The 10,982-nt window shown below is 44.7% G+C and overlaps 1 protein-coding gene across 1 annotated transcript; it reads left to right on the plus strand.

The window, feature by feature from the left end:
• Nucleotides 1–2,867: 2,867 nt before the first annotated feature.
• On the plus strand, nucleotides 2,868–4,924 carry LOC124661311 (60S ribosomal protein L37a-1). Its single transcript, XM_047199176.1, has 5 exons — nucleotides 2,868–2,911; nucleotides 3,832–3,871; nucleotides 3,953–4,041; nucleotides 4,515–4,597; nucleotides 4,681–4,924. Exons 1-5 carry the CDS (start codon nucleotides 2,909–2,911, stop codon nucleotides 4,742–4,744), a joined length of 279 nt encoding a protein of 92 aa, XP_047055132.1. The 5' UTR covers nucleotides 2,868–2,908; the 3' UTR covers nucleotides 4,745–4,924.
• The last annotated feature ends 6,058 nt before the right edge of the window (nucleotides 4,925–10,982 follow it).

The raw sequence follows: 10,982 nt of genomic DNA on the forward strand, positions 1-10,982 counted from the left end.
AAATATCCTTAGACAAAGCATTGATGTTTTATCCCTAGTGGCAACAAGACATCCACAACCTTAGAACTTTCCGTCACCGTCCCGCATTCAATGGAGGCATGAACCCACTATCGAGCATAAATACTCCCTCTTGGAATCACAAGTATCAACTTGGCCAGAGCCTCTACTAGCAACGGAGAGCATGGAAGAACATAAACAACATATATGTGATAGATTGATAATCAACTTGACATAGTATTCAATATTCATCGGATCCCAACAAACACAACATGTAGCATTACAAATAGATGATCTTGATCATGATAGGCAGCTCACAAGATCTAACATGATAGCACAATGAGGAGAAGACAACCATCTAGCTACTGCTATGGACCCATAGTCTGGGGTGAACTACTCACACATCAATCCGGAGGCGATCATGGTGATGAAGAGTCCTCCGAGAGATGATTCCCCTCTCCGGCAGGGTGCCGGAGGCGATCTCCTGAATCCCCCGAGATGGGATTGGCGGCGGCGGCGTCTCTGGAAGGTTTTCCGTATCGTGGCTCTCGGTCCTGGGGTTTTCGCGACGAAGGCTTTAAGTAGGCAGAAGGGCAGGGTTGGAGGCGGCGCGAGGGGCCCACACCATAAGGCGGCGCGGGCCCCCCTCTGGCCGCGCGGCCCTATGGTGGCGGCGCCTCGTCGCCCCACTTCGTAATCCCTTCGGTCTTCTGGAAGCTTCGTGGAAAAATAAGACCCTGGGCGTTAATTTCGTCAAATTCCGAGAATATTTCCTTTGTAGGATTTCTGAAACCAAAAACAGCGAAAAACAAAGAATCGGCTCGACGGCATCTCGTCAATCGGTTAGTGCCGAAAAATGCATAATAATGACATAAAATGTGTATAAAACATGTGAGTATCATCATAAAAGTAGCATGGAACATAAGAAATTATAGATACGTCTGAGACGTATCAGATGGCTGGGAAAAACGAGAAGTGCGCGCCTGTGGGGTTTTAAGGGAGGCGGCGGACGCGCATTGAAGGCGCGTGGGTAAGGTAGGTGGATGCCGTGTGGCCAGTCGCCGCCCTCGCCGTTTGGGTTTCCGCGCGGGAGGCCATTAACGCCGATGACCAACCTCCACGCATCGTTTTCGATGCAAACCGCCGCGTCCTCTCGCTGACAAGGCGCCCCACCCGCGAAAACCGTCGTTCCGCGAGGCGCCGACGCGCCCGATTCACGGCCTTGGTGAAGGGACCGGCACGGGGTTGCCGGCGATTCTATTGGGCTTGAAAACTAGCCGGCGCGGTTTGGAACGCATCGGTGCGAGCCTATTTTCGCTCCCGGCCTCCCAAACGATATCGGGACCGCTATCGGGACCGCCGGTGGAGATGCTCTAAGTTTGCTATACCTAATCTTAGTCATGCCACAGCTCATTACACGTCTGCTTGCTTATTAGTTTGTCACAGCCATAGCTTTCCACATTTTTTTTAGCTCTGTTTTAGAATCCATTGTTTTTTTTGAGGAAATGTCATTCGACTAGCTTTATCGCTGATCAAAGACACTTACATTGTTTATCAAGAAAGGCAAAATAAAGCTAAAAGATCACCGTCTCAAATACAAGAACTAGCAGACTGAAAACAAAACTTTGCAAGTTCATGCGCTACTGAATTTGCCTCCCTAGGGCCGTGCTCAAAAGTAACCTTATTAAACCCTGACGCCATAATGTTGCAATCATGAAAGATCGCTGGTGCTGCAGCAGTAGCCGAGAATCCACCATCTCGCATCGATTCCACCATCAAGATATTGTCCGATTGTACCACAAATCGGTTGCAGCCAATATGTTGAGCTATTGCCAAAGTTTATCACAACTGTGGCGGCTATTTTGACTCCATGCTTTTGGTAGTTCACGATTTAAATCTTGTTTTTTTTGTTTTTGTTTTGAGGAAACAACCGTCACTTTATTATATTGCAATGTTTAAGGGGATACAAAACTGATCTGGCGTTTGAACTAGCCAGAGGTGACGACCGTGTGCTAAAGAAGCAGAACTCCGAGCTAAGCTGTGTGCTTCTACGTTTGATTCTCTTCGTTCGTGAACAAAGTTCATCGAATAGAAGTCTTGTCTTCTTGCCTTTATCTCATGTAAGACTGAACTGAACCTGCCCAGGTTCTCTCGGCCAATGCTTTGAATAACTTCAAGGCAATCTGATGCTATAACCACACTCTGCAGTTGCAAGTCAGCTGCAAGAGCGAGAGCTTCTCGACATGCCAAGGCTTCAAGCGTCGCTGGATCGCTAATACCTTGTACCACAACTCGCCGACGCTCCGAGATAAACGCCATCATCTCCACGGCACACCACCGCTACAGCTCCACAATTCTGGTTCTTTCGAACGGCAGCATCTACGTTGATTTTACTGAAACCACTGGGTGGCGCTGTCCACTTGTGAGCCACTTCTTCTCTACTAGTTGTGCATTGGCTCAGCTTGCTCTTTGGCGTGGCCATCTCCAGGTTATTGAGAAAGTTCTCCACAAAGCTATGAGTTGACAATGAACTCTGAAAAATATTTTCATGGAATACCTTCCTTCTTGCGTGCCATATCGCCCATAAAGTGACGAAACACCTGAGGAGATCCTCATGCTTAAGAGTTCACGATTTAAATCTTGTTGTGCTTGCCAAGTTGATAAAAGCCCATTCTGTACTACCTCTGCGTTCACTGCAGTGTAAAGTAGGCTGTAGAATGTGCAGCCCACATAACGATCCACCTGATCTAGCCCACATCTAATAGCCCAACTGCCCAGGCCTTATTTCACCGAAACCCTAGCGCTCGGTATATAAACTGACTCTAGCTCCCCTGCCCGAGCCCTCGCACGCGCGCCGCCATCTCCCCGTCCACGCCGCAGCCGCCGCCGCCGCCTGCTCGCCGCCGCCGAGATGGTACGCTCCTCTCCTCCAGCCCTTCCTTTCGCTTGCGTCGTTATCTGCGGTTGGAACTCGTTCCCGTATTCGATACGGTATTTGTTGGGATATATCCTGCTAGATCGTAGAGTTTCTAGGAGCTAAATCAGAGGAGTTTTCCGCGACCAGATCATGTGCAATCATATGTTGAGCTCTCTCGAACACCCCCACCCTCTTCGATCATCTGTGTTAGGCTGAGTTGAGCTTGCTTCGAGCCTATGCATGCGTTCTTCAAGTCGCTTAGAGCCTGTAGGTGTGAAGGATGCGTCCCTGGGATCAAACGAGGCCCTTAGGGTAGGTAAAAACGCATTTCTATGGTGTCCTAGGCTAGATGTAATACTCTCAACTTTGTCATCTTATAATGTCTTCGTTGTTTGGTTGATTCTAAGCATTCCACAGCTAAATTTGGTCAATTGCTTTAGGAATGTAATGTGAAATTAAGCACTCTCTCTAATGTCTAGTACTTGCTCTACTGATTCTGACAAACTGTGATCACAACTGTTCTAATTATGACGATGCCTAAGTTTTTTCTGTTACATGTCTAATCAAATAATTTAAAAGTTTCTAACATTTTAAACCGTTCTTAGTAAAAAAGTTTTTCCAGTCAAATTCAGAAGTGTCAGGTATTTTAGAAAGGAATTTGTATGTAATAGGTGTAATAAGGGCTTGTATAGCTCAATGGTTTTCATCTTGTCCTTAAGTTTCAAAGCAAACTGGGTAGTATTCATTCCCTACTGTTGTCAATCATACCATTTCGTTGTGTGGTATACCCGTCTAGTGTTAATCATTTAAGTAAATTCGTTGGAACTTTATTCTTAAGGTTTCACAAATTGATTATATTGTACGGTTCTCTATTATTTTGCTGTTGTGTAATTTGTTATTTTGCAAATTCTGTTCAGACGAAGCGCACCAAGAAGGCTGGAATTGTCGGCAAATACGGTATGCACTTCTAACATTTTAATCATTTCCGTGTTCACCTGTTTCTGCTATGTTCTGAAATTAGACTTTACATTGTTACAGGTACGAGGTATGGTGCCAGTCTGCGTAAGCAGATCAAGAAGATGGAGGTGTCTCAGCACTCCAAGTACTTCTGTGAGTTCTGCGGGAAGGTATGACTTCTATTACCTACTTGTTGTCTGAATAATACCTCCTGTATATGATTTTGATAGTTATCTGGTATGCTGTATGTTTGACTAGTGAGTGCAAAGCTTTCTGTGCAGTATGTTTCCTTGTACTTATTGATGTTGCTTATATTTCTTTTCCTGCCCAGTAATATTTGTTTTCTGTAAAAGTTGTATTTAAGACCTCGTGCTTGTAATATCTTTTGTCAACCCATGTTGTATCGTCTCTTCGCTACCAAATATATCAACTTCTATTGTGTCAACAATCTCTTAGTACTTTCATCATACACAATCTTAGTGCACATTGTTATTGTTTTGAATTAGTTCTGCACATGCAAGGAATTTTCCTTGAATGTGTTTTAAGAAAGCTAACCTGTTATGAAGTATACAGTAGGTAAGATAACTGGAAAATTTGTGATAGTTTGTCTGAACTACCTTTTGTTTTGTTTTTTTATTACCAGTTCGCTGTGAAGAGGAAAGCAGTTGGAATTTGGGGATGCAAAGACTGTGGGAAGGTCAAGGCTGGTGGTGCTTACACCATGAAGTATGCTTCCAGTTGCAAGCTCCTTTTAAATGTCCTTTTCATTGCCATATCCTTCTATGCTAACCTTGTACTACTTGTTGTAGCACTGCTAGTGCCGTCACTGTCAGGAGCACAATCCGTCGCTTGAGGGAGCAGACTGAAGCTTGATTGCACTACTGTTATCGGAATCTCAGGGATGGGTTTGCAGTGAAAGTCCGAGAGTTACGAATCTCTGTATTTTGGCTATTTAGCCATGGATATCTGTTAGTAATTTTGGTGTCTGATTTAGGATCCATGAAACTCAAAAGCATGTTGCTACAGTTAACTTTTATGCTATCTTCTGTGGTATCTAAGTTTGTCTTGTTTTACACTTTGCTGAATGTGGCCGGAGCTCAGTGTTCTCTCGAGCCAATCACTCAACTGTCTACATAACTCCTGGACATCTCATTTCAGGGAATTCTGTTGATAGATGATGCTAAGCAGTATTTCATTGCAACTCATGACAGTATGCAAACCTATATAAATCCAGCACTAGTTCCACCTATAGGCAAACCTTTCAAGCTCAGCACTAGCATATTAAAACACTACCGTAGACTTAATTACTTGTTTCAGATGACGTATGCCAGCAGGACCTAATTCATAGAACAGAACACAGATAGAGGAAAGAGATGATGCAACCTAACCAAGGGGCATGATTAAATTTTTGGAATCAATCATACAAATAAGTGCTGCAGATTAATCATTTCTAGTTGCAAGTTGCAACAAAAAGTGCATCATATTAGGCATGGTGTGTCCATGATCATTCACAGTAGGCCTGCATTCATGCAACCCATTGGGATCTTGCACACTGAATGCCTATTAATCATAGGCATAGATGGAATTCTACAACAACATCAAACATCAAAGCCTTTTTTCCCAAGCAAATTGAGGGCCCTTTTGTTCTAGCTTTTGGAGGCTTTCCACCAAAATAAGCAGCCCAAACGAGCCAAAGGGCTCGGCTGCGCGGTGGGCTTTTACAGAAGCCAAGTGTTTTCCTTCAGATGGGGAAAAGCACCGTTTTTGGTGCTTCCCGAGCTTCCCGCAAGTGAACCGAGCAGTTCTCGTTCTTTTCCCCCAGTCGCGACCCACCAGCTACCGGCGCTCGCTAGGGTTGCCCTAGCCGCCGCACCCATCACCGCCGCACCACGTCGCCGCCGCCGCCGCACCACCGCGCCTCCCTAGCCGCCTCCCGTCGCCTCCTCGACGCCCCCCTCTCCGCTCCCATCCGCGACCCCCCTGTCGTTCCCATCCCGTCGCCGCCGCTCCCATCCGCGACGGCCCCGCCGACGACCACCTCGCCTTCGCTCCCGTCCTCCACGGCCACGACCGGCCCGTCCTCGACCGCGCAGCGACGACGACCCCACGGCCCCGCCGGCCGGTCGGCCTAGGTGAGGACAAATCCATGCCGAGGCCGCCGTTTATCGCCATTATTTGTTGTTTCAATTCGTGATTCGATTTGTACGAGTGTGTATGAATGAAGTTAGTGGATGATTTGTCGCTAGATATTGCTTCCATATAGATGAAGTCGGTGCAAGAATTTTTGGTGTGTGTTACAGTTGTTAGTGCTAGATGATATGCTAGCAGTCGAGTGCATATTTTTGTGTGTGTCTCGCTTGTTTGCTTACCACATTATGATTAGGTAGATTGTATTTCGTATAGTAATTGTGTAGTTTCTTGTGTGTTATAGCTTGTGTCCCTCATTTCCATGGAGAAGGCAATTTGGGATGCACACTACCTTCGCTTTTTTGCGACATTTGTATGAAGGAAGTCAATGCAAACAATAGGGATGGTGGTTGTTTGAGTAGGAAGGGGTACAAGAATCTTGAGGATAAATTTGCCGAGAAAATGGGAAAAAGGTTAACAAAGAAGCAATTTAAGAACAAATGGGATTCTTAAAAAAAGGAATACACCGGTTGGACGGAGTTGCTAAATGCAACCGGGCTAGGTTGGGATTCGGAAACAAGAACTATGGATGCAGATAATGATTGGTGGCAGACTCACCTACAAGTAAGTTATATATTCATGTTTTGTATTATCTTTTTGTCTATTGTGATTCGATGATAGTAGTTGTCTAATTTATTTTTTGTGTTCTATTTGCAGTATCGTCCTGAGCATGTCAAGTTCAGATATGGACCACCCGCCAACTTGACACAACTTGATGTCATGTTTAATAAGGCTCATGTCACCGGAGAATCTTCGGCCATCCCGGGGGAAGAGGAAACGGGAGCGGACAAGGAAGCTGCAATTCCAGTGGATGATGACGATGATGCCTCCAAGAAAACACCAAGCTTCGTGAAGCGCCTCAAGTTTAGTGGTGGAGAGAAGGAGAAAGAGAGCCCCTTTTACAGAGACTACAAAACAGCCTTGACCAGCCTTGTCTCATTTGGAAGGGGGGGATGCTGGTGGTTCTTGCGGCATGGGTGACTCTGTCCCAACAATGAAGGAGTTTATATCTGTGGTTCGAGAATGTGGAATCAAAGAAGGCACTGACCGTATGTTCACAGCTAGTAAGCTAGCAGTGAAAAAGAAGCATAGAGAGTTGTTGGCGGCATTTGAGACAACTGAGGGGAGGCTTGACAATCTTCAAAGGATGCACAATGAGATGAACAAGTAGAACCATAACTTGTGATCATTCTAGAATCATAACTTGTACTATTTATTTGCTGAAACTATTTGTGATCATTCTAGAACCTTGTACTATTTTATTTGTGAACCATATGTAAGCTTTGTGAACCATATGTACGATTTGCTACCTTCCATGAACCATTATATGTGTTGTTTGTTATCATCTGACAATTGTTGCCTTTCTTTAGCTATGCCATGTACACAAATTTGACATGATCTTATATGAAATTTGTAGGATGGATGGTGGTGGCGACAATGGAAGTGATGAAGAAAGGATTCGACACCTCCTTGGGGTGGCACATGACATGGTTGTGTTGGGCTACCTTGGTAATCTCTATTCGGATAAATATTTGAACAAGGCACCTCAGCGGATTCCACAACAAACTGGGAATGAATGGGTGCATGAACAACTTGCTGATAGAAAAAGGTGCTACAAAATGTTTAGAATGTATCCTGATGTGTTTCACAAACTGCACGACCTCTTAGTTACCAAGTATGGGTTAATTTCATCTAGATACATGGGATCTGTTGAATGTCTAGGGATGTTTCTATGGACTGTTGGAGCACCTCAATCATTTACCCAAGTCCAAAACCATTTTAGTCGGTCTCTTGAAACAGTTCATAGAAAGTTCCATATGGTGTTGAATTGTTTGTACAAACTGGGTAAAGATAATATAAAACCAGTGGATAGAACTTTCAAGGATGTGCATCCAAGACTTCAAGATGCACGTTTTTATCCTCATTTCAAAGGTGCCATTGGCGCCATTGATGGCTCACACATCCCTGTTGAAGTTGCAAAAGATGAAGAGGTCAACCACACAGGAAGACATGGGTACACATCACAAAATCTGTTAGCGATATGTGACTTCGATCTCAGATTCACATTTGTGGTTGTTGGATGGCCAGGTTCGGTACATGATAACCGCATTCTGCAACACAGCATGGAGAAGTATCCACTTCAGTTCCCAACCCCTCCTGATGGTAGTACTCTAATTTTCATTATGCGCATTTGTTTCTATGCATTATTGTTTTTAGATTTATTAAATTTGTTCTCCTGTGTGTAGGTACATTCTATCTTGTTGATTCTGGTTATCCAAACAGAAAGAGATTTCTAGCTCCTTACAAAAACAACACATACCATATTCCCGATTTCCGTCGAGAAGGGCCACCAACGAAGAAGGAAGAAATTTTCAACCATGCCCACTCATCGTTGCGAAATTGCATCGAGCGCATCTGTGGGATCTTGAAGAATAAGTGGTGCATTTTGAAAGGAATCCCTCATTTCGACTTGGTTACACAGAAGAAAATTATCATTGCTTGTTGTGTGCTTCACAATTTCATTAGAGACTCTAACTTGCGTGATAAACAGTTTGATCGATGTGATGCACATGAGGATTACATGCCCAAGGCCCAGAGGCAAACAATTACCTTGCCTAGTGATCATGTGTCGGGTGAACTACACACAAGAGGCATGAACGGAACACGTGACGACATTGCCAACACGTTGTTCATTTCTAGACAACGGAGGAATTAGCTAGTATAATGTAGTGGAAAAGTATTTTGGACAAATATATTCCTGATGGTTATGTAATGACAATTGTATGACGACTTGAATTTTAGATGCATATTCTATTTATTACACGTGAAGCAGCGACAGTACAACTTTTCATGAATGTAAGGGTGTTTCAGACAATTCAACATGTTACAGCCAGACAACCAGCTGGTTTGCCAAAGACTTCCACTCATAAAAGCAGCTTCTCGTAGACAGCAGCTTTTCTGCATAGCACCCACAGCCAGCCACAACCAGCCACAACAAAAAGGCCCTGAGTAGGCTAGATAGAAACCCAACAGAAATAAAAGGAAGCCAAAATAAGAACAAGAAGGAAAAAGAAATCAAAGCCTTTTTCCCAAGCAAATTGAGTAGGCTAGACAGAAACCCAACCGAAATAAAAGGAAGCCAAAATAAGAACAAGAAGGAGAAAGTAAACTAAAATTTTGGCACATAGATACCTGATCTCCATGTCGTCCTATCAAGAGCCAAGATTTTGGGTACATTCCAATCCCTCATGTTTCTCTTAACTGCCTCCGCCCAAGTCAACTTTGGTCGTCCTCTACCCTAGTTTTCTCCATACACCTTAGAATTCCACTGACTGGAGCTTCAGGAGGCCTCCGTTGGATATGCCCAAACCACCTTAGTCGGTGTTGGACTAGCTTCTCACCGATCAGTGCCACCCCTAGCCTATCGCGAATTATCTCGTTCCTGATCAGGTCTTTTATATATCCGCATATCCATCATAGCATGCACATCTCCGCAACACTTATTTGTTGGATGTGTTGTATTTTAGTTGGCCAAGATTCCGCCCCATATAGCATCGCCGGTCTAACTACCGTCCTATAGAACTTACCTTTTAGTTTTTGTTGGACCTTTTTGTCACAAAAGATACCAGATGCTTGTCGCCACTTTATCCACCCCGACTTGATCCTGTGGCAAACATCCTCATCGATATCACCATTGTTTTGCAACATTGATCCCAAATATCGAAAGGTTTCCCTCTTTGGCACAATCTGTCCATCTAATCTGACATCTCCGTCTTCAACACCAACACCACTAAAGCTGCATCGCATGTACTCGGTCTTGGTTCTGCTAAGTCTAAACCCCTTCAACTCCAACGCTTGTCTCCATATCTCTAACTTCCTATTTACGGCGGCCCTGGTCTCATCTACTAGCACCACATCATCAGCAAAGAGCATACACCAAGGAATATCTCCTTGTATATCCTCGATCACCTCATCCAACACCAAGGAAAATATGTATGGGCTTAAGGTTGACCCTCGATGTAGACCTATCGCGATTGGGAAGGTATCCAGTCTCGCTATCACCTGCGCGAACACTTGTCACAACACGATCGTACATATCTCTGATGAGGGTAATGTACTTTGTTGGAACCTTATGTTTTTCCCGCGCCCACCACATGACCGTCCTTGGTATCTTGTCATACGCCTTCTCCAAGTCGATGAAGACCACATGTAGGTCCTTCTTTTGCTCCCTATACCTCTCCATAAGTTGGCGAAGTAAGAAAATCGCCTTTGTAGTCGACCTCCCGGGCATAAAACCAAATTGGTTTTTAGTGACATTCGTCACTCTCCTCAAGCGATGCTCGATGATTCTCTCCCAAAGTTTCATAGTATGGCTCATAAGCTTAATCCCTTGATAGTTAGTACAACTTTGAATATCTCCTTTATTCTTGAAGATAGGTACTAATATGCTTTTCCTCCACTCTTCAGGCATCTTGTTCGACCGAAAAATGTGGTTGAATAGCTTAGTTAGCCATACTATTGCCACGTCTCCGAAGCTTCTTCACACCTCAATTGGGACATCATCGGGGCCAAGGGCCTTTCCTCCCTTCATCCTTTTGAGGGCCTCTTTAACCTCAAGATCTTGGATCCTCCGCACAAAACACCTATTGGCGTCATCAAAGGAGTCACCCAGCTTGGGCACAGTCACTACAAGAAAAGTTGCCATGGCCGACGAAGTTGAAGTCGCGCCGTGGTTGCTGGTGTACCATGGCCGACGATTTTGGTCCCTCCGTGGTGCATGTCAAAACTTTTTTTTTCTCGTTTTTGAGGCCACCTAGCCCGACGAAAGCGGCCAAAACGTCGCGTATGGTGGCCCGGGACGTGGTGCATCGCGAATTCTCGGGTTCGCCGGCCGAGTCAACGCAAATCCGCACCGCCGAGGGAT

Source organism: Lolium rigidum, chromosome 6, assembly GCF_022539505.1.
Source record: "Lolium rigidum isolate FL_2022 chromosome 6, APGP_CSIRO_Lrig_0.1, whole genome shotgun sequence".
Classification (NCBI taxonomy): Eukaryota; Viridiplantae; Streptophyta; class Magnoliopsida; order Poales; family Poaceae; genus Lolium; species Lolium rigidum.

Excerpts from the sequence above, each read along its gene's own strand:
- LOC124661311 (XM_047199176.1), top strand. Across the intron at positions 4,042-4,514 it reads TCTGTGAGTTCTGCGGGAAG|TTCGCTGTGAAGAGGAAAGC; the intron begins GTATGACTTCTA and ends TTTTATTACCAG. Across the intron at positions 4,598-4,680 it reads GGTGGTGCTTACACCATGAA|CACTGCTAGTGCCGTCACTG; the intron begins GTATGCTTCCAG and ends TACTTGTTGTAG.